General features: G+C 42.4%; 1 protein-coding gene across 1 annotated transcript in view; it reads right to left on the reverse strand.

The window, feature by feature from the left end:
- Window positions 1–5,351, reverse strand: part of LOC126267291 (methyl farnesoate epoxidase-like) — a 261,401-nt gene extending 256,050 nt beyond the window's left edge. The window contains exon 1 of the mRNA XM_049972367.1: window positions 5,228–5,351. Within this exon, the coding sequence (XP_049828324.1) occupies window positions 5,228–5,336 (109 nt within the window). The 5' untranslated portion in view covers window positions 5,337–5,351. The remainder of the gene's footprint in view (window positions 1–5,227) is intronic.
- Window positions 5,352–24,941: the final 19,590 nt, after the last annotated feature.

The raw sequence follows: 24,941 nt of genomic DNA on the forward strand, positions 1-24,941 counted from the left end.
ACAAAAATGTGAAACTGGGGACACGAGAAACATCTTGATCCATTCCGACGCTGTTACGTCACTTCTACAGGCCAGGTTGAGTGAAGTTTAGGCCTGCTGAGCATTGGTTACATTTATCACGAAAAGCTTAAAATATCCATATTCGTAAACACATTCATTCAGCTTAAATTAATCCAGTCAAAATAGCAAAGAAAGAAAATCTGGAAATCATACAAAGCACTTATAAAATGAAGTTTAAGAACCAAACGATTTCTTGTAGATATCAAAGGTGTAAAACTGTTTTTTTTCCTAAGTTTATATCCTGCTCCACCGCCCTTGAAGAAATTAAATTCTGTGCTTGTTATTATCGTTGATATGCAACATGACTTTCGCTCCTATTCATAAACTTATTTTTAAGAGTTTTAAATTTTTGCGTAAGATAAAGTTATCGGCGTAAAGTAAAAATATTTTAATGAAAATTTTCTAGTCTTAATAAATATTTCTTAACTTGTTGGAAACACTATAGTGACTCATATGAGTTCCAGAAGAGCAACTAAGAAAGTGATCTCCATAATAATCTTGATAACATTGGTACCAAGCACTTTCTGATACGGGACATTCATACGAAGCACCCCCTCCCACCTAACACTGGTAGGAAGCATCCTCTACCAGCAACATTTCACAGAGCACCATACGCCACGCAACATCAGTGGGACGTTTTGTGTATACTAATTCGATGTTAGCTTTTAAGTATCAAAGCAATTTACCTACATAAATATATTGGGTGTATTACCAGTTTTGAAGTGAATCGGTTGCAGACTTAAGGATTAAATGACGAGAAAGGAAAGGAGAAAACGTCAAAAAAGCACTTTACAGAATATAGCGGGAGAAGAAGGTATTTTTGGAGAGAGAAACGAAGGGCTATACTGGAATATGGGAGACAAAAAAAGGAAAAGAAAGTGTCTAAGTGTTAAACATGCCAGATTACAAGTCCAAAGATCTTGGGTTCGGTCCTGGTCAAATTTAAGATTTTTGTCTGCCACTTACCGCTTCTTTCATCTTTGGCTGTGTTTGTTGCTATGAAAAATGCCGTGGTTTGGAATTCACTTTAAACTGTAGGTCGCTCCGTAGGTCGGAGGTAGGCAACGACATACACCCTCCAACAGGACCATGCCTCGTAAAACACTGTGATGTCCAAAACAGTCTTCAGATTGATGACGATCATTGATGAAACACTTTTTATTGTATATACAGGGTGATTCTTATGAACGTTTACAAACCTCTTAAGCGATATACATACCGTTGAAACAGGACGCATGGGGCCGCAGATGTCAGGAAATACCCCAAAAGTGGGTGACAAATGTAGAACATGTGACGTCAGCAGATGACGTACCTCTCGCATGTGCTTGGCTCCATGTGTCTCATATTAATTTACTTTTCTCCGCGTCATATGCATCGCTTCGGTGGTTTTTAAACGCTAATGAGAAACACCCCTTATAATGACAATGGTGCGTGGTTTTTAATTTACCAAACCAGTGTCGAGCACTTGTTCGTCGTCGGTGGTACTATGTTTCACTTTTAAGTGTTCATAGAATCATTTCATATCTTCTACTTGATTATAAAAGGCGGAAAATTTTGCTTTCAATCATCAGTGACGTATTTTGTTGTCAGTCTCTAGATGCTATTAGTTGTAAACCTCCGATAACGTTCTTGCAGCCCGACACATCTTCAGACTCAGCGAATCAGTCGTACCGAAATTTGCCATGTCTAGAATCTTGCTCCCGATTTACAACTGCACACGTTATACAGTAGGAGTTAGCGCAGCAACCAGTGTTATCCGCCGCCAGCAACTGATACACAGGAGATGTGTAGGGTTTACCCCCCGGTGCCACTACATAGGGTGATTCTACACTCATGCTCAGAAATTAAGGATAATGCTGATATATGGCGAAACGACGCTCTTGTGGGCGGTCTGCGGATATAAATCACCTCGGGGTATGCCATGAGGTGCATTCGACCTGCGGTCGTCACACGGTGGCGCTGGCAGCAGTGACATAAGCAGAGGTGTGTTGGTGCATGTCAGAGTACGGTGCAGCGAGTAAGTGTGCAGACTCCTTCAAACGTGCTAATGGCGACTGTGTTGAAAATGGCCCAAAGAACACACATTGATGACGTTATGAGGGGTAGAATAACAGGGTGACTAGAGGCTGGTCAAGCACAGCAGGTCGTAGCACAGGCCCTTCGTGTGCCACAAAGTGTGATCTCAAGATTATGGCAACGATTCTAGCAGACAGGAAACGTGTTTAGGAGCTACAGTAAGAGACGTCCACAGTGTACAACACCACAAGAAGACCGATATCTCACCATCAGTGCCGGCAGATGGCCAAGGAGTACTGCAGGTAGTCTTGCTCGGGACCTCACTGCAGCCAGGAGCAGTTGTCTCCAGACACACAGTCTATAGACGACTGAACAGGCATGGTTTATTCGCCCGGAGACCTGCAAGGAGCATTCCACTGACCCCTGGTCACAGGAGAGCCCGTAAAGCACGGTGTCAAGAACACAGTACATGCTCATTGAAACAGTGGTCCCATGTTATGTTCACGGACGAGTCCAAGCATTGTCTGAACAGCGACTGTCGCCGGGTTTTCATCTGGCGTGAACCAGAAACCAGATACTAATCCCTTAATGTCCTTGAAAGGGACCTGTATGGAGGACGTGTTTGATGGTGTGTGGGGGAGGGGGGGGGGGGGAATTATGATTGATGCACGTGCACCCCTGCATGTCTTTGACAGAGGAACTGTAACAGGTCAGGTATATCGGGACGTCATTTTGCACCAGTATGTCCGCCTTTTCAGGGGTGCCCTGTGTCCCACCTTCCTCCTGATGGATGATAACGCACAGCGCCACCGATCTGCCACCGTGGAGGAGTAGCGTGAAACAGAAGATATCAGCGAATGGAGTGGCACCTCATTCTGCAATTACCCTTAATTTATGAGCATGAATATAATTAGCGTTTAAAAACCTCCCAAGCGACTTAGTTGACGCTCAACATGTAAGGTAAGATAAGATACATGGGGTCGCAAATGATAGGAAATATCACAAAAGTGCGTGACAAATGCTGACATGTGACTTAAAAACATGACGTAACTCGCCGCACTAGCATATCGGTCTGCCGCACCTGGTCATCCCAACCCAAGTCTTGCAGAGAGTATTTTTTTCATTGCCTGAGACAGTTGCGTTTTTACATTGAGGTATTAATTTTTTATCGGTCTCGCGGTCTCCGCTGGTTTATCGCAAAACAGAGCACAACAAAAAGCTACCGAGTTGTGTCACAAGTAAATGAGTATCAGCGTCCGGACTGCTTCATTGCCACTAACTGATCTGCGTTTTCTTTACTGCATAATGTCTGTAAACAAGAAAAGAAGGGAGAAAGTAAAGGAAGACAAAATAATAACAGCTTTTGTTTTGGTGACAGCGAGGACAATTATGTAACATCTACGTTTAAAACAGATCACATTTACAGCAGATGTCCGAAATTTGTACCTTCTGCTTGAATGGAATTATTAAGTAGCTCAATCACCCCTTCGCACATTCGCTTGTGAATACCCTCCGTATTTTGGTTGTGATGTCACATATTCAAAAATTCTTATCCAGTTTTGGGGTATTTCGCGACATTTGCTGCCCCATATGTCTTATATTAAATTACTTTTCTCAGCGTCATCTTCATCAACAGCCGTGTGTGCGTGTTTTGACAGACCGACCTACGAACTAACTTTGTCGGGATGTCTCTCAAGTCGGACCACACGGCCGCCGAAGCCTCCCAACACTTCCCTTAACACATCATGCCGTGTGTAGTGCTGTCGTGCCAACCACCCGACCAAAGTTCATCTTTTGTCGCAGTGCGCGGTATTCAATGCTGCTCTACAGAGTGCGAAGCAGACGAAACTGTGACAGAGTTTCCGAAGAAATGTTATGACTGCAGACGTTTGTGCCAAACGTCATGCGACAACTATAGCAATATAGATACTAGAAATGAAGCATTTTTTTCTTTTTTAATTAATTCATAATGGTTTCGTGTGGCACATGGAGAGAATAAATGTCAGTCCACCTTTTGCATTTCTGTTCTTAGGTTTTATTGCCGATGCTTGTCGGAAACAAAATCTAAAACCCGACATATCTTCATTTAATGGACGTTCATTCAATAAACACCCTTGCTTCATTGGTGTAAGTGTTACAGCAGGCCCAGTCTATATCCAATCCCAGTGCTACGAAGAGCGAAGTCGGCTTTTTTTTCCATTTACAACTGTTGCCAAATGCCACTAGACGTTGTCGGCTAGCACCACATTTAGTCTTTCTTGTTTAAATGTGAAATGAATTTCTCTAACTTACGGGCTATCCTTTAGGCTACGTATATAAATAAATTAATAACATTTACGTGAACATCTTTTGTTTTATCTATCTTCCTTTACCACGATGAGTTTCTTCAGTCAATGAAAAACCACACTGCAGATTTCAGGAATCATTTTAGTAGATAATTGTAGGAATGCAACATCACTAAATCTTCTAATCTTCTGCTATTAAACAGAAATCGAAATGTAGCTAGCAACCTCGCCTTGCAGCTTACAGCCTCCCTCACTACTGTACTGTTTATCGTTAAAAATGATTTGATGATGTTCATCAGCGCCGAAATGCATGTTTCATCTGTTGTTAGATAATTACGAAAATCATCGGCTTCCAGCTCCTTAACCTTTCAAGACCTATTTTTTTTCTGGAGGAAGGAAAATTTTTCTTTATTTAGCTATGCTCTTAGGTGATTTTTTAATGATTTTTATGCAAGATTGAACAAAAATACATACCCGTTTTCAAAACCTACTTTGTGTATTTGGCTTAATTTTATGGAATAACTAATTACGAAATATTCTCTATTGTGACCCGCCAGGTTAGCCGAGATCGCTAATGCGCTGCTTCCTGGGTTCAGGTAGGCGCGCCGGCCCCGAACCGAATCCGTTTTTGTTTCCTTTTTGTTTCTGTGTAAAAACCAAGCGGGACCTCGTAAAATATAAACAATGAATTTAAGATTAACAAGTCACATCAATAGAGGCTGCGGCACTGTAATCGCTGAGTGCAGCGGTCGAGACGTGTGTAGGCTGGCATGAAATTGATCGGGAGGTCTATCGGCTGAAGGATTGGTGTGTGTGCAGGGGCCTTCAATAAGAATCACGCTCCACATCAGCAGGTGGCGCCTTACCTGGCGGGAATCCTGGAGGGCGCCTCAGCTGCCCCCACAGCCACACGGCCAGGGCGACTGCGGCGAGCAGCAGGGGCAGCACTAGAGAAAGCATGTCGTCTCTTCCCATCGCCCGACGAGCACTGGACTGGCGCCGCGTCCAGCGACCGACAGCCAGTTAAGTCCAGAGCCACCGTGGTGTCCGGGGTGGGGCGGGGAGTGGAGCTCAGCTCACCCAATCCCGCTACTGCACGGCTCGCCGACACTGCTGACGCACTCTTCGCCGTTCGCGATGACAGATGGCTCTAATCTTCGTGTTATCCATCTCTGTCAGCTCCAAACCAATGCCTAGTTTGCATATCACTCTGACCACTTCCAATACAGGTGGAGAACTTCCATTTACGCACTTTCTGCCATACAGTTTCTATTTCCATTTCTACATCTATGTTTATACACCGCAAGTACAAGACGCGAGCCTGTTTCAGTCGAATCTGCTTACTGTTATCAAAACTTACTCTCCCCCTATAACACTCCTCCGACCCACCCCTCCCTTCCCATTTCCTTCTACTGCCAAACTGAGGATTACTTGATGCTTCAGATGTCTCCTATTAACCATCTCTTCTTTTAGTCATACATGTACATCTACATTAAAAATTGGACCTTTTGGTCCATTCTGTCATTTTCAAAATAGTTCAAGACACCTCTTTATTGGTCTTCCTAAAGATCTTTTGCTTCTTAGTTTGCATTGTTTTATTGTTTTAGTGATTCTTCCATCTGGAATACTGTCTATATATTCTTCCCATCTTAACTGATATTCTTTAATTATGTTACTTATGTTTTGCATGTTCAGATTCAGCTCAGATGTCATCATTTCTCCTTTTATTCATGAAGGTATACCCAGCCACGTGTCTAAGGTAATTCATTTCATATCCTTCTGTTCTCTTTTCATCTTTCTTCAAAGTGTCCAGTTATGGCATCAATTGAGCAGTGCTGGTAGCCAGAACCTACTTGAACTGCAGTAGAGTATCTATGTGAACTTTCTTTCCCATTATTCTGCGAAAACATAGAAACATAAATGGGCTTATATATTATAAGAACACTTTTCGCCGAGAAAAGGGATTCTATGCCTTTTTTGTTTTAAGCTGCAACGCACGAAATTTAGTAAAATTTGCAACAACTGTAATAGTCAAAACAGTGTCTGTTTCTTCGGACATGCATACATGCCCGAAGAACATTGTAATGTAAGGTGCAGACAGTGTGTACATACGGACCTTGTGATAACCACTCACATTAAAAATTTCTTTTATCTTACCTTATGAATGAAAAGTGTCACAACTCAGAATATGCCGCTCTTCTTGGATGACCCAGGTACACCTACCAGTAACAGTGCTGAAGCGACACTGTTCTTGCCGTGGAGAATTACGAAATATATGGGCTGTAACGGGTTAATAAGTGTTAGTTAATACCCTAAGTTCAACAAAGCTTTTGTCTCAGTTAGAAAAAAACCTGTACTAACAGCCTTTGAGAAGAAGGTGTTAATTCACTCTACATCGGAGTAGACGGAACATCGCAATTAATAACGAAAACTAAAAAAAAGTATGTAATAATACAAGCAAAAAAGGAGGTCATGTAAAGATGCGTCCGTGTACGAACCGACTGCGAGATACAGGGTGACAATTATTGAACTCTATCGAAAAAACGTAAATTAATTAAAGACTACGGCGTGCACACACTTTATTCAACATGTAAACGTGATTACATATGCTCGGCTTTAGGTTGGGACATGTTCGATGTGCCTACCATCATTGGCGATGAGGTGGCGCAGACGGAAAGGGGATTTCTACATGGCCCGCAGAATTGTAGAAACATCGATGCTACCGATAACCTCGTGAATAGCTGTTTTCAGCTCAGCAATGGTTTTGGGGCTATTGCTGTATGCCTTGTCTTTAATATAGCCCCACAAAAAGGAGTCGCATGTGTTCTGATCCGGAAAATACGGCACCCAATCGAGGCTCATGCCTGTGGCCTCTGGGTATCCCAGAACGGGAATGCGGTCCCCAAAGTGCTCCTCCAGAACATCAAACAGTCTCCAGCTTCGATGGGGTCGAGCTCCGTCTTTCATGAACCTCATCTTGCCGAAATCAGGGTCACTGATGCGAATGAAACCATCCTCCAAAACCTTCACGAACAGTTCGGTAGTCACCGTGCCATCAAGGAATATCACACCGATTATTCCGTGACTGGACATTGCTCACCACACAGTTATGCGCTGAGGTTGAGGAGACTTCTCGATCGCGAAACACGGATTCTGAGTCCCCAAATGTGCCAATTTTGCTTATTGACGAACCCATCCAAATGAAAGTGGGCTTTGTCGCTAAACCATGCGCAACTAATTCCCATCCTGTCCTGCGACCAACAGTGCAGTTTGACAGTTCTAACGCAAACCGTTCAGAAGTTATGACCATTTTAATTCATGTAGTCCATTAATTGTCACCCTGTATATGCAAATATGAGTTTGGAGCCGCCACCGTTTTCGGTATGAAATATTGCCCTAGTTAGTAGAAATGACCGGTCACAAAAACTGATAACGGCCGGGAGAGTGGTATGCTGACCTCATTTCCCTCCATATCCGTAACCAGTACATGTGTCGGCTCACTACGAAGTGGCGGTCAGTGTATACCGTTCGTTCTTCGGCTGGAGTTTAGTTTAGTCGAAATGTATTTGAAACGTAAACTTTGCGATTAAGTTCCCGTCTGGTTGGGCTCAACTTTTACCCATGTCCTGCCTCAACAAGAAAAGCAATACTTAAAGTAGGCTGTTTAGGTTTCTATGTTGCCACTACCACGTAGCGTTCTGTATTAAAACCGCTGACTGCGCTATGTGCAGTCTATGGCTGGTAGGACACGTTGTTGGAAGTTACTCGCCAGTGTAGTGTTGGGCAGTTGGTTGTGAACAGCCCGTAGCGTTGGGCAGTTGTAGGTGAGCCGCCAGGAGTGATGGATGTGGGGAGAGAAATCACAGAGTTTTGAGATGTTAATATGAGCGGACGATCTGGACCTTTATGCGAGTTGAACTCGCATTTTAGTAGTACTTCCCAGTCACCTCTGCAATTAGTTAAGAATTAATTCAAACACGATCGGATTATCTTGCCAATGTCGGTAAGACTTCTCAATTCGCGGCTCCGAAATTCGAACGTGGACTAGTCATTGAATGTCAACTGAGTAACAAATCTATTAGAAACATTTCAACCCTCCTACAGCTGCCCAAGTCGATTGTCAGTGACGTGATAGCGATGTCGGAACGTGAAGGAACAATCACTAGCTAGACGAAGACCAGGCAGACCTTACATACTGACGGACAGGATCCACGGAAAATGCGGAAGGTGATGGTAAAAAAATCGCATGAAATCAGCAGAAGCAGCTGCTAGTGAGTTCCAGAGCGCTACCAGAAGTCTAGCTGGTAAAATGACTGTGCGCGTATGGAGTTGAAAGAAATTGGGTAGAATCGTCGAGCACTGCTCACATTCCACACATTTCTGTAATCAATGTTAAATTATGCTTATGATGGTGTAAAGAGCGGCATCACAGGACAGTTGATGAGTGGAAACATGTTATTTGGAGTGATAAATCTCGACCATAACCAGTGGCAATCCGATGGAAGAGCTTAGGTTTGACACACGACTGGAGGACGTTACCTGCCATCATCTCTAGTGCCAGCAGTGAAGTATGGAGGAGGTGGTGTGGCGGTGGGAGAGTTTTTTCTTTTGTGGTTACATTGTGGTCCCCTTATTGAGTTTAAGAAAACGACAAACGCGCAAGGATAAGAACACATTTTGCACTATTATTTATTGCATGGAATAGAGGAGCATTTAAGCGTCTACGACTGTATCGGCATCTCTCTCATAAAGCAGCATCTGTGAAGCAACAACAATGTGTGGACAATAGAGTTCCTGAGATGGACTGGCCTGCCCAGAGTTCCCACCTGAACCAAACAGAATTTCTTTGGAATGAGCTACAACGTCAACTTCACTCCAGACCTCAGCGTCCAACATCTCTAAGTTCTCTGGTTTCGGCTGCTTCAAGAAGAATCGGCTGCCATTCCTCCACAGACACTTCAGACACTGAAAGTGTCTTCAACATAGTTAATGGTATCATAAAGGGAAAAGATGCACACACCCCATATTAATGTCCATTAATAGGTGTCCAAACAGTTCTGACCAGTGAGTGCATTACTTCAGCAGTGAAGTGTCAGAAATGCATATCAAAAGGGCACCGTGTATCCGTAAGTACGTCCACTGGAACTAGATGAACAAAGTGTACCTTACATGTAAATTGAAGTTGAAGGGGAGGAGAAAGGAAAGGGAAGGGATTACTGATGTCAGCTGCATCGGGACATAACGCTGAATCAGCGGCGATAAGTGAAAATATGCACCGGACCAGGATTCTAACCTGGGATCCCTGCTTACGATTGTGATATATATATATATATATATATATATATATATATATATATATATATATATATATATATATATATATATATATATATTAGGTGCCTACGGTGTCACGTCTTTCAGTTTCACACAAATTTTTATTTTTAAAGTGGATCACTGAAGACTATTTCCGTGGTTTCGCCTCTCAAATTTCTCCCTCATATCACAAAATTGTCGTCTGATGTAGTACAAATTGAAAAAATAAATTCCTTTTAAAGCACAGTTTAGTAAATAATTTATATTCAAAAACCTTACACCTGTGTCACAGAACAAATTCTACATCGAGAATACTTTACACAAGTGTAAGGGAAGAAATGCTTCCAATAATTATTACAGCATTTAAAGAACATCAAAATATAGAAACGTTCCCTTAGAAAAATTATACAAAACTGTGCTCTAACTGACACATAATATGTTTTTAGCGCAACACAATCTGACTTTCAGTAATCCCTACAAGAAAATGGCCCTGACTAAATTAGTCTATACGTTTCACAAATCACTTACCTCACCAAAAATCTTCGTTACTCGAACTACTGCAATACAGCGAGCGCCACTACTGCCAGCTAAAGAAAAGATTCAAACTGCTGAAGGCGCTATCTACTGATAGGCATAGTTAGAAAATGAAAGATTTTGATAGAGAACAAACAATTTATTTACCTTAATAGTGTTCAAAAGTCATAATATATATATAGCCGTTCATGACATCCAGTCTTACAAAATTCAAAACTCTTCCATTTCCCTCCTCACATCTACCACTGCTGGCGTTACCAATAAGAAAACCTAAACAGCCTACTTACATAGCCCCCATGCTCCCTACAAAAAATTTTACAAATTGTTTTGGGCAGTGGCCAATAATGATTTGATAAAAATTTTCATAATTACAATAACAAAGAAATCAAATGCACGCACTTATTGACACAATGTTGATCAAAAGCTAAAATCTTCTCACAGTCCATAAAGACAGGCCTTATCGTTCATCACAGTAAAATAGCAGTGTTTTTCTCAAAGTCTGAGCAGTTAAAGAAAATACACATGGAAGTTGTGGATTTCCATGCAGGCTTGAAGAAGTACTGTTGCCCTTCCAACGGAAAGACAGTGCTGACTCTTGACATACAGACAGGTAATAGGCCACAACTGAGCAAACCCACAGCAGAGTCAGTCGAAGTTTTGAAGAATATTGGTAGGTAGATCATCACAGAGCAGACCACTGTACCGTTAGAGATTACGGTATTGGTGGGCCACCAGAGCTGCAGACCCACTGCAGTCCTCGTAGAGATAATGGTACTGGTGTGCCATCAAAGATTCAGACCCACTGTAGTGCTTCTAGAGATGGCCAGCAGCCATCTGTTGCGATTGTGCAGGTGCACAATCACCAGCGAAGAGTCTTACGGACAATATAGCAAGTCCATGAACCACCACTTGTGCACTCACAATTTTTCTTTTTTTTTTTTGTAATGTCCTTAGAACCAGCAATGCTGTTAATCAGTCCTTTGCTGACTTATTAACATACGTCCAAACACTAACGGTCCTTACTTCTCACATATTGTCCATATACTATGCCCAACAGAAACATGTGCAGTGAAATGTAACTTACAAGTTACTTAATTTGATGAGCTGGTGTCAATTACAATTTTATAACATAAGAATATAATAACAAAGGTACAAAATACACCATTAAAAACATAATAATACAGATAACATTTGTAGTAATACAGGCTTTACAAAACAATAGAAATAAACATATACACCAGTGTTACAGGAATTAGGAGATAAGTAAATACATAAAAGATCGGAATAACTTTTGAAACATCAACTTCACATATGAGCATTAAAACAAAACAGAATAAATAATGTCTAAACATCTTTACAAGGATATTACAAGGATATTATCAGAGAAATTCTACAACATAAATCTTATTAGCTAAACACATACAGACAGGAAAAACACAAATTCACATAGTGTAATAACACAAAAATACAGGACAGGGTTTGTTTTCAGTGTGACATTTGGTACTACAGTCCACCACCAAAACATCATTCCATATATCTTTCCTCTTATTTCAACATTTGTTTCCACCAAAAAAAATTCTATCCAAGCATGCTTTCTGTATTTATATGTTCACACATTTCTTACCTCATTATTTATTTTCCATTGTCTTACCTCATCATTTATTTCCAAGAAAATCCTACCTAAACCTGTTGTCCCTAAACCCTACTTTTTTTATTCATATCCTCTTTCTAAATACTTTTTTGGCCAAACCATTTTCTTATAGCTTCTCAATGCATTTCTTCCAATACATCACAACTTGTTCTCTTATATGGCCTACCCCATCTTAAGCTAACTTAAATCTACTGAGCTCAGATACTAAACTAAGGGATGAGGTAATGCAGCAGCGCAAAACAATTAACACAAATAGCAATGATAAAAAATGCAAATTGGCAAAGCAAGCAGCATAAATTGGCAAGCAAATGCAATATTACAACTAATATAAGGCATTGCACAGCAAACAAGAAAAATAAATCCGTAGTAAAACTGGCTTAACAGAGTAATACAAAGTCAAATTCAGTAACATTATGCCTGGTAAACAGCAGCAGCAAATGCAATAACTTATATCTAAACATGACAAAGCTCAACCAGGAAAAAAACAGTAAAAATGGCCATGTTTAATACCTATGTCACATCTTAACACTAGGGTGATGCATCACCTTAACTTACACTGCTAAACAAGTTACCCAGTCAATGACAAAAATTATGTATGCAATTCCTGTGAAGGGAAATGTCTTTTTGTGCTCCCTCCTTTCTTCGAAGTAGATTATAAAGTTATTATTTACTGGATCTGTAGGCATAAAATATTTATATTAGTACATCTATAAAATTTTATTTTAACCAATGCTGCAGTGCAGCTAGAAACTAGATATTAAACAAAATGAGCAATCTCTCAACTTCAAAGACAATAGATGTGAAATATTTCTCATCATTTCATTAGCCATTTAAGTAAATATCATAAATTAAGAGCTCCACAGTGTAATCATATGTTTCAAAGTTTGAGCGTGTCGTATTTGTGATGCTTTCGACAAAGGAATGTCAATAGCGAGGATAACGGCCTCTTTTTTTTCACGTAATTGCTTTCTTTTGTCAGACGACTAGCTCTCAGCTGGGCGCCCAAAACGCATTACGTCAAGGCCACTTACTTTTCTTACTGAAATATTTATGACAGCAGTTTCCACTACAGTGACAGTTTCATATAAAAATATTTTCACAGGTTGAGAATTTGCGTTACAAATGTGTAGAAAATAAAATACTATAAATATAACAGTGTCCAAAAAATTTTCGACAGCATAGTAATACATTCATGCATTTACACACATTTCATAATTCTTAAAGTACGATTCTTGTTTTCCAACATCCTTTTCCACATATCAGAGTCCCAAACCACTACTCATTATTCCTTACCTTATTACACATATACATATTCGACGACACTTCTTTAATATTTCATCATAATAAATACACTCCTGGAAATTGAAATAAGAACACCGTGAATTCATTGTCCCAGGAAGGGGAAACTTTATTGACACATTCCTGGGGTCAGATACATCTCATGATCACACTGACAGAACCACAGGCACATAGACACAGGCAACAGAGCATGCACAATGTCGGCACTAGTACAGTGTATATCCACCTTTCGCAGCAATGCAGGCTGCTATTCTCCCATGGAGACGATCGTAGAGATGCTGGATGTAGTCCTGTGGAACGGCTTGCCATGCCATTTCCACCTGGCGCCTCAGTTGGACCAGCGTTCGTGCTGGACGTACAGACCGCGTGAGACGACGCTTCATCCAGTCCCAAACATGCTCAATGGGGGACAGATCCGGAGATCTTGCTGGCCAGGGTAGTTGACTTACACCTTCTAGAGCACGTTGGGTGGCACGGGATACATGCGGACGCGCATTGTCCTGTTGGAACAGCAAGTTCCCTTGCCCGTCTAGGAATGGCAGAACGGTGGGTTCGATGACGGTTTGGATGTACTGTGCACTATTCAGTGTCCCCTCGACGATCACCAGAGGTGTACGGCCAGTGTAGGAGATCTCTCCTCACACCATGATGCCGGGTGTTGGCCCTGTGTGCCTCGGTCGTATGCAGTCCTGATTGTGGCGCTCACCTGCACGGCGCCAAACACGCATACGACCATCACTGGAACCAAGGCAGAAGCGACTCTCATCGCTGAAGACGACACGTCTCCATTCGTCCCTCCATTCACGCCTGTCGCGACACCACTGGAGGCGGGCTGCACGATGTTGGGGCGTGAGCGGAAGATGGCCAAACGGTGTGCGGGACCGTAGCCCAGCTTTATGGAGACGGTTGCCAATGGTCCTCGCCGATACCCCAGGAGCAACAGTGTCCCTAATTTGCTGGGAAGTGGCAGTGCGGTCCCCTACGGCACTGCGTAGGATCCTACGGTCTTGGCGTGCATCCGTGCGTCGCTGCGGTCCGGTCCCAGGTCGACGCGCACGTGCACCTTCCGCCGACCACTGCCGACAACATCGATGTACTGTGGAGACCTCACGCCCCACGTGTTGAGCAATTCGGCGGTACGTCCACCCGGCCTCCCGCATGCCCACTATACGCCCTCGCTCACAGTCCGTCAACTGCACATACGGTTCACGTCCACGCTGTCGCGGCATGCTACCAGTGTTAAAGACTGCGATGGAGCTCCGTATGCCACGGCAAACTGGCTGACACTGACGGCGGCGGTGCACAAATGCTGCACAGCTAGCGCCATTCGACGGCCAACACCGCGGTTCCTGGTGCGTCCGCTGTGCCGTGCGTGTGATCATTGCTTGTACAGCCCTCTCGCAGTGTCCGGAGTAAGTATGGTGGGTCTGACACACCGGTGTCAATGTGTTCTTTTTTCCATTTCCAGGAGTGTAGATGCCGTATTTCTTGACTTCCGCAAGGCGTTCGATACAGTTTCCCACAGTCGTTTAATGAACAAAGTAAGAACATATGGACTATCAGACCAATTGTGTGATTGGATTGAAGAGTTCCTAGATAACAGAACGCAGCGTGTCATTCTCAATGGAGAGAAGTCTTCCGAAGTAAGAGTGATTTCAGGTGTGCCGCAGGGCAGTGTCATAGGACCGTTGGTATCCACAATATACATAAATGACCTTGTGGATGACATCGGAAGTTCACTGAGGCTTTTTTTAGATGATGCTGTGGTGTATCGAGAGGTTGTAACAATGGACAATTGTACTGAAATGCAGGAGGATCTGCAGCGAATTGACGCATGGTGCGGGGAATGGCAATTGAATCTCAATGTAGACAAGTGTAATGAGCTGCGTATACATAGAAAGATAGATCCCTCATCATTTAGCTACAAAATAGCAGGTCAGCAACTAGAAGCAGTTAATTCCATAAATTATCTGGGAGTATGCATTAGGAGTGATTTAAAATGGAATGATCATACAAATTTGATCGTTGGTAAAGCAGATGCCAAGACTGAGTTTCATAGGAAGAATCCTAAGGAAATGCAATCCGAAAACAAAGGAAGTAGGTTACAGTACGCATGCTCGCCCACTGCTTGAATACTGATCAGCAGTGTGGGTTCCGTACCAGATGGGGTTGATAGAAGAGATAGAGAAGAGCCAACGGAGAGCAGCTCGCTTCGTTACAGGATCATTTAGTAATCGCGAAAGCATTACGGAGCTGATAGATTAACTCCGGTGGAAGACTCTACAGGAGAGACGCTCAATAGCTCTGTATGGGCTTTTGTTGAAGTTTCGAGAAGATACCTTCACCGAAGAGTCAAGCAGTATATTGCTCCCTCCTATGTATATCTCGCGAAGAGACCATGAAGGTAAAATCAGAGAGATTAGAGATCACACAGAAGCATACCGACAGTCCTTCTTTCCACGAACAATACGATACTGGAATAGAAGGGAGAACCGATAGAGGTACTCAAGGTACCTTCTGACACACACCGTCAGGTGGCTTGAGGAGTATGTAAGTAGATGTAGATGTAGATGTAGATACTGGCATTACCTGTATTACTGCTGCTGCAGACACTAATAGTGATAATAATAATAATAATAATAATGATATTAAAAGTCATAACAATAATTATGACATTAATAACAATAATGATAATGGCAAATATAAGAAGAATTTATAGGTCTACAAAATAGATGTTTTCTGACATAGTGCGTTCTGCAGAAAGGAAATTTAGGGTGACTACTTCGGGTAAGTGTACTGGGAAATGAGGAAGATCAGGCTGAAAAAACGGATGAGCAAGGGTTACAAGTGTGTACAGGCACCATGGAAGTCTTCTTGTTACTTTAATAGATATGTCATTACCTGTATTTTGAAGATGGAGATGTTATAATAATGGGGGCAAGATAGACACAAAGCCTATGCCTACTACAGTAGTACAAGTTTATATGTCTACTAGCTCTGCAGATGATGAAGAAATTGATGAAATGTATGATGAGATAAAAGAAATTATTCAGGTAGTGAAGGGAGACGAAAATTTAATAGTCATGGGTGACTGGAATTCGTCAGTAGGAAAAGGGAGAGAAGGAAACATAGTAGGTGATTATGGATTGGGGCTAAGAAATGAAAGAGGAAGCCGTCTGGTAGAATTTTGCACAGAGCATAACTTAATCATAGCTAACACTTGGTTCAAGAATCATAAAATAAGGTTGTATACATGGAAGAATCCTGGAGATACTAGAAGGTATCAGATAGATTATATAATGGTAAGACAGAGATTTAGGAATCAGGTTTTAAACTGTAGGACATTTCCAGGTTCAGATGTGGACTCTGACCACAATCTATTGGTTATGACCTGTAGGTTAAAACTGAAGAAACAGCAAAAAGGTGGGAATTTAAGGACATGGGATCTGGATAAGATGAAAGAACCAGAGGTTGTACAGAGTTTCAAGGAGAGCATAAGGGAACAATTGACAGGAATGGGGGAAAGAAACAAAGTAGAAGAAGAATGGGTAGCTCTGAGTGATGAAGTAGTGAAGGCAGCAGAGGTTAAATTAGGTAAAAAGACGAGGGCAGCTAGAAATCCTTGGGTAACAGAAGAAATATTGAATTTAATTGATGAAAGGAGAAAATATAAAAATGCAGTAAATGAAGCAGGCAAAAAGGAATACAAACGTCTCAAAAATGAGATCGACAGGAAGTGCAAAATGGCTAAGCAGGGATGGCTAAAGGACAAATGTAAGGATGTAGAAGCTTATCTCACTAGGGGTAAGATAGATACTGCCTGCAGAAAAATTAAAGAGACCTTTGGAGAGAAGGGAACCACGTGTATGAATATCAAGAGCTCAGATGGCAACCCAGTTCTAAGCAAAGTGGGGAAGGCAGAAAGGTGGAAGGAGTATATAGAAGGTTTGTACAAGGGCGATGTACTTGAGGACAATATTAAGGAAATGGAGAGGATGTAGATGAAGACGAAATGGGAGATAAGACACTGCGTGAAGAGTTTGACAGAGCACTGAAAGACCTGAGTCGAAACAAGGCCCCCAGAGTAGACAACATTCCATTAGAACTACTGACGGCCTTGGGAGAGCCAGTCATGACAAAACTCTACCAGCTGGTGAGGAAGATGTATGAGGCAGGCGAAATACCATCAGACTTCAAGAACAATATAATAATTCCAATCCCAAAGAAAACAGGTGCTGACAGATGTGAAAAGTACCGAACTATCAGTTTAATAAGCCACAGCTGCAAAATACTAACGGGAATGGAAAAACTGGTAGATGCGGACCTCGGGGAGGATCAGTTTGGATTCCGTAGAAATGTTGGAACACGTGAGGCAATACTGACCTTACGACTTATCTTAGAAGAAAGATTAAGAAAAGGAAAAACCTACGTATCTAGCATTTGTAGACTTAGAGAAAGCTTTTGACAATGTTGACTGGAATACTCTCTTTCAAATTCTGAAGGTGGCAGGGGTAAAATACAGGGAGCGAAAGGCTATTTACAATTTGTACAGAAACCAGATGGCAGTTATTAGAGTCGAGGTGCATGAAAGGGAAGCAGTGGTTGGGAAAGGAGTGAGACAGGGTTGTAGCCTCTCCCCGATGTTATTCAATCTGTATATTGAGCAAGCAGTAAAGGAAACAAAAGAAAAATTTGGAGTAACTATTAAAATTCATGGAGAAGAAGTAAAAACTTTGAGGTTCGCCGATGACATTTTAATTCTGTCAGAGACGGCAAAGGACTTGGAAGAGCGGTTGAACGGAATGGACAGTGTTTTGAAAGGAGGATATAAGATGAACATCAACAAAAGCAAAATGAGGATAATGGAATGTAGTCAAATTAAATCGGGTGATGCTGAGGGAATTAGATTAGGAAATGAGACACTTAAATTTGTAAAGGAGTTTTGCTATTTAGGAAGTAAAATAACTGATGATAGTCGAAGTAGAGAGGATATAAAATGTAGACTGGCAATGGCAAGGAAAGCGTTTCTGAAGAAGAGAAATTTGTTAACATCGAATATAGATTTATGTATCAGGAAGACGTTTCTGAAAGTATTTGTATGGAGTGTAGCCATGTTTGTAAGCGAAACACGGACGATAAATAGTTTGGACAAGAAGAGAATAGAAGCTTTCGAAATGTGGTGCTACAGAAGAATGCTGAAGATAAGGTGGATAGATCACGTAACTAATGAGGGGGTAGCACAACTTGACTAGAAGAAGGGATCGGTTGGTAGGACATGTTCTGAGATATCACGGGATCACAAATTCAGCATTGGAGGGCAGCGTGGAGGGTAAAAATCGTAGAGGAAGACCAAGAGATGAATACACTAAGCAGATACAGAAGGATGTAGGTTGCAGTAGGTACTGGGAGATGAAGAAGCTTGCAGAGGATAGAGTAGCATGGAGAGCTGCATCAAACCAGTCTCAGGACTGAAGACAACAACAACTACAACAATCTACATCTACATCTACATCTACATCCGTACTCCGCAAGCCACCTGACGGTGTGTGGCGGAGGGTACCCTGAGTACCTCTATCGGTTCTCCCTTCTATTCCAGTCTCGTATTGTACGTGGAAAGAAGGATTGTCGGTATGCTTCTGTGTGGGCTCTAATCTCTCTGATTTTATCCTCATGGTCTCTTCGCGAGATATACGTAGGAGGGAGCAATATACTGCTTGACTCTTCGGTGAAGGTATGTTCTCGAAACTTTAACAAAAGCCCGTACCGAGCTACTGAGCGTCTCTCCTGCAGAGCCTTCCACTGGAGTTTATCTATCATCTCCGTAACGCTTTCGCAATTACTAAATGATCCTGTAACGAAGCGCGCTGCTCTCCGTTGGATCTTCTCTATCTCTTCTATCAACCCTACCTGGTGCGGATCCCACACTGCTGAGCAGTATTCAAGCATTGGGCGAACAAGTGTACTGTAACCTACTTCCTTTGTTGTCGGATTGCATTTCCTTAGGATTCTTCCAATGAATCTCAGTCTGGCATCTGCTTTACCGACGATCAACTTTATATGATCATTCCATTTTAAATCACTCCTAATGCGCACTCCCAGATAATTTATGGAATTAACTGCTTCCAGTTGCTGACCTGCTATTTTGTAGCTAAATGATAAGGGACCTATCTTTCTATGTATTCGCATCACATTACACTTCGCTACATTGAGATTCAATTGCCATTCCGTGCACCATGCGTCAATTCGCTGCAGATCCTCCTGCATTTCAGTACAATTTTCCATGACTTCTAGAACGTGACTGAATGACGGTGAGACAGAAAGGATTATCTCAAATTCGAACGAGTGTTTCCGCTGTGTAGTTCAGACAAGAGCGTTAAGGTCGAGGAGGGATACACCGAAGAGCCAGAGATACTGGTACACCTGTCTAATGTCATCTAGAGCCCGCACGAGCACGCAGAAGTGGCGCAACACGACATGGCATGGACTCTATAATATCTGATGTGGTGCTGAAGGGAACTGACACCATGAATCGTTCGGGCCTGCCAAAAATCCATAAGAGTACGAGGGGATGAAGATCTGTTCTGAACAGCATGTTGCAAGGCATCCCAAATATGCTCAATAATGTTCATGTCTGGGGAGTTTGGTGGCAAGAGGAGGTGTTTGAACTCGAAAGAATGTTCCTGGAGCCATACTGCAGCAATTCGGGACGTGTGGAGTGTCGCATTGTTCTGCTGGAATTGCCCAACTCCGTCGGAATGCAAAATGGACATGAATTGGTGCAGGCGATCAGACAGGATGCTTACGTACCTGTCATCTGTCAGAGTCGTATCTAGAATTATCAGGGGTCTCATATCACTCCAACTGCACACGCACATACTATTACAGAGCCTTCACCAGCTCGAACAGTCCCCTGCTGGCTTGCTGGGACCATCGATTCATGAGGTTGTGTCCACACCTGTGCGCGTCCATCCGCTCGATACAATTTGAAACCAGACTCGTACGACAAGGCAACATTTTTCCAGTCATCAACAGTCCAATATCGGTATTGAGGGGACCAAGCGCGGCATAAAGCTTTGTGTCGTGCTGTCATCAAGGGTACACAAGTGGGCCTTCGGCTCCGAAAGCTCATATCGATGATGCTTCCTTGAATGGTTCTCACGCTGACACTTGTTGGTGGCCCAGCATTGAAATCTGCAGTAATTTGCTAGAACGTTACTCTTCTGACGCTTTGAACGATTCTCTTCAATCGTCGTTGGTCCCGTTCTTGCAGGATTTTTTTCCGGCAGCTCCGATGTAGGAGATTTAATTCTTTACTGGATTCCTGATATTCACGGTGTACACATGAAATGGTCGTACGAGAAAATCTCCACTTCCTCGCTACGTCAGAGATGCTGTGTCCCACAGCTCGTGCACTAACTATAACATTGCGTCCAAACTCACTTAAATCTCGATAACCTGCCATTGTACCAGCAGTAATTGACTTAGCAACTGTAGTTTTTTATAGGCTTGCCGACCGCAGCTTCATATTCTGCCTGTTTACATATCTCTGTATTTGAATACGCATTGCATATGCCAGTTTCTTTGGCGCTTCAGTGTATTAAGTACAATGTTCAGTAATAAAAGCAGAAGAGAAGACAGAGGGTATGGAAATCTCTGCGGTTGTGTGCAGGCAGCCAGAATGGCTGCGCATATGTTGGTGAAGCGTGATCAGAGTTGAACATCACAGATACAACCAGCACAGATCAAGAGGGAAGAGTTTTTTGTCTTTTTGAAGGTCACGGAAAACACTAATGCGTTCGTCCACATTACAGTTCCATCCTCAGTCAAATTTAGACTTTCATCTATTATTACTCCTAGACTATTTGCTGAAGAAGAGAATTTATTATTTCACCCATTTTGGGTTAAAGGTGGTAGGATTCCCGATATTTTGGACTAACGAGAGTAAAATGACAAATCAGTACTGCTTGGATTTTGGATGGGTTCAGGTGTAATCCTATATCCTGTGCCAATTTTGATAGTACACAAAGGTCGGTACTGAGATTCTCGATAGCTGTCTTCAGATTTATAGGTTTTGCACTTAGATACAGATGGAGGTCATCAGCATTCCTGAGGTATTTGCAATAGGACAAGACTGGTAACACATCAAGAGATATAACCTAATAAAGAACCCGGGGGGGGGGGGGGGGTGCCTGATGCTACATGTCTCCATCGTGACTTTATGGTGCCGGACATGAAGCATTGCTGGCGAGACCTCCGGTATGAGCGAAACCATTGCACTGCACTTGGTGAGACGTTTAGGCTGCTAAGTTTGGAAATTAAGATGTCACAGTCGATGGTGTCAAAGGCTTTGGTGAAGACTGGGAAGCACATGATAGCTGCCTCTTATGGATCCATGGCAAGCTTCAGGTCACCTGTTACTTTTATTAAGGCGGCTGTTGTGCTGTGTTGTTTACAAAAACCTCTGCCTCTACAGCTACATCTACGTGATTACTCTGCTATCCACAATACAGTGCCTGGCAGAGGTATCAATGAACCATCTTCATTCTGACACTCTACCGTTCCCCTCTCGAACGGCGCGCGGGAAAAACTCTTAATTTTTTTCTGTACGAGCCCTGATTTCTCTTACTTTATCGTGATGATCATTTCTACCTATGTATGTGGGTGCCAATGGAATGTTTTCGCAATCGGAGGAGAAAACTGGAGATTGATATTTCATGAGAAGATCCCGTCGAACGAGAAACGCTTTTGTTTTAATGGTCACCACGCCAACTCACGTACCATATCTGTGGTACTATCTCCATTACTTCACGATAATACGAAACTAGCTGCCCTACTTTTAACTTTTCAGATGTCATCCGTCAGTCCCACCTGATCCGGAACCCACACCGTACAGCAGTACTCCAGAATTGGGCGGACAAATGTGGTGTAAGCAGTCTCTTTCGTAGACGTGTTGCATCTTCCAAGTATTCTGCCAATGAATCGCAGTCTTTGGTTTGCTCTACCAACAACATTATCTATGTGATCGTTCAAATTTAGATTATTTGTTATTGTAATCCCTAAGTATTTAGTTGAATTGACAGCCTTCAGATTTGTGTGACTTATCGCGTAATAGGAATTTGCCGTTTTTTTAGTACTCATGTGAATAACTTCACACTTTTCTTTGTTCAGGGTCAATTGCCCCTTTTCGCACCATGCAGATATCTTATCTAAATTATTTTGCAATTCGTTTTGGTCATCTGATGACAAGACAGTAAAAGACAGCATCATCCGAAAACAATCTAAGAGGGTTAATATAACACTTCCTTGTGGAACGCCGGATATTACTTGTGTTTTACTCGATGACTTTCCGTCTGGTACTACTAACTGTGATCTTTCTGACAGGAAATCACGGATCCAGTCTCACAACTGAGGCGATATTTCATAGGCATGCAGTTTGGTTAGAAGAGGCTTGAGAGGAACGGTGTCGAAAACCCTCTGGAAATCTCAAAACATGGAATCAATTTGACATCCCCTGTCGATAGCACTCATTATTCAGTGAGTATACGGAGCTAGTTGTGTTTCACAAGAACGATATTTTCTGAATCCGTGCTATGTCTCTATAAATCATTTTCTTCGAGGTAATTCATAATGTCCGAACACACTACATGTTCCAAAACCCTACTTCAAATCGACGTTAGTGATACGGGCGGATTACTTCTATTTTCCTTTCCGGGTACTGGTGTGACCTGAGCAATTTTTCAGTCATTAGGTACGGATCGTTCTATTAGCTAGCGGTTATATATAATTTCTAAACATTGGGCTATTATATCAGCATACTCTGGAAGGAACTTGACTGGTATACAATCTGAACCAGAGGCCTTGCCTTTATTAAGTGATTTAAGCTGCTTTGATACACGGAGGATATCTACTTCTATGTTTCTCATCTTGGCAGTTGTTCTTAATTGGAATTCAGAAATATTTACGTCCTCGTCTTTGGTGAAGGAACTTCGGAAAACCGTGTTTAATAACTCTGCTTTAATGGCACTGTCGTTAATGACTTCACCGCTGTAATCGCGTAGTGAAGGTATTGACTGCGTCTTGCCACTGGTGTGCTTTATGTATGACCAGAATCTGTTTGCGTTTTCTGCGAGATTCCTAGACAGAGAATTCGTTGTGAAAATTATTAAAAGCATCTTGCATTGAATTACGCTCTATCTTTCGAACTTATGCAAAACTTTTCCAATCTTGGGCATTTTGAGTTTTTTTTTTTAAATTTGGCATGCTCTTTTCGTTGCTTCTGCATCGGCGATCTGACCCGTTTTGTGTACCATGGGAAATCAGTAAAATCACTTATTAGTTTACGTGGTATATATCTCTCAACTGCCGTCGATACTATCTCTTTGAAATCATTCCACATCATTTCTTCACTTACATTATCAGATCGGAAGCATTAAGAGCATTTTATCAGCTTTTTTAAACAGATGTACCTTGCGTTTCGTTTTGATGGTTGTGGGTGTTATGGTTTTCAGCCTAGCAGCAACAGCCCTGTGGTCGCTAATCCTGTATTCGTTATCATACTCCCTATTTATACAGGATTATTTGTTGTTGCTAAGAGGTCAAGTATACTTTCGCAAACATTTACGCTTTGAGTGAGCTCATGAACCTGATTGGTATTCGTCTAACAAGTTGTTTGTAGTTAGACAGCTCATTAGCTGGTAGTGGAATATTTTTTCTAAGGCTATGGGCAGTCCAGCAAGAACCGTAGTTACTCTTCCATGCAAACATCTGGGGCTACACTCGTCTGGTGTGAGACGTTCCCGGAGGATGGGGTGGGGGGGGGGGGGGGGGTGGGGGGGGGGCGGAAGCCTAACTGCACAGTAACCCTTGGTTCGGTGTGGGGCGGCGGCGGGGTGAGTGGACTGCTGTAGCCTCTTGTGGGGTTGTGAACCCATGAGGGCTACGGCGGGGACGAAGCTTCTTCGTTGCTTCTAGGTCAATACACACAATCTGCTTACTCTGGTTTCCCATCAACAGAAGCTCAATGACAGCTACCTGCTTAGAACACACCTCTGTTACCCGCTTCCACCCGAACCCACACGATCGTGCGGGTTCGGTTTTTATTTTTTTACGACAAACTGAATCTCTTGCCTCGCTTCCAACCAACCTGCAACGATCGTGCAGGTTGTGCGCTACGCGTTTCTCATGTTTATGTTGCCATTCGGCGCCAACAGATTGCAGCACATGTTGTTTAAGTTGATCGAGAAGTGAGCATTATGCCGGCGCCTTGTTAGTAGCTCATAATTAAGTTAAATATAATTGTTTCGGTGATTTGCTGGATCCGGTTATTTGTAATAGTGTGTACAACGTTGTGATATGGATAATTATTAGTAACTTCATATGGTTCAAATAGCTCTGAGCACTATGGGACTCAGCTTCTGAGGTCATTAGTCCCCTATAACTTAGAACTAGTTAAACCTAACTAACCTAAGGACATCACACACATCCATGCCCGAGGCAGGATTAGAACCTGCGACCGTAGTGGCCTCGCGGTTCCAGACTGCAACGCCTAGAACCGTAAGGCCACTTCGGCCGGCAGTAACTTCATATCTTTGCACAGTAATTGTACGTTTAATTTGTACTAGCACGGTTGTGCGGGTTAGGTGTTGACTGTGTAACTTCATCCTCGAGTGGCTGTTGTTGAATGTGTCATTGTCCATCCTATAGTATTGCTTTGCATACACTTTTGAATGGGAAAGTTTTTATGCACATTCCCGTTATTGTATGCAGGTTTATCAGACAATCAA

This window comes from Schistocerca gregaria, chromosome 4 (genome assembly GCF_023897955.1).
Source record: "Schistocerca gregaria isolate iqSchGreg1 chromosome 4, iqSchGreg1.2, whole genome shotgun sequence".
NCBI lineage: Eukaryota > Metazoa > Arthropoda > Insecta > Orthoptera > Acrididae > Schistocerca > Schistocerca gregaria.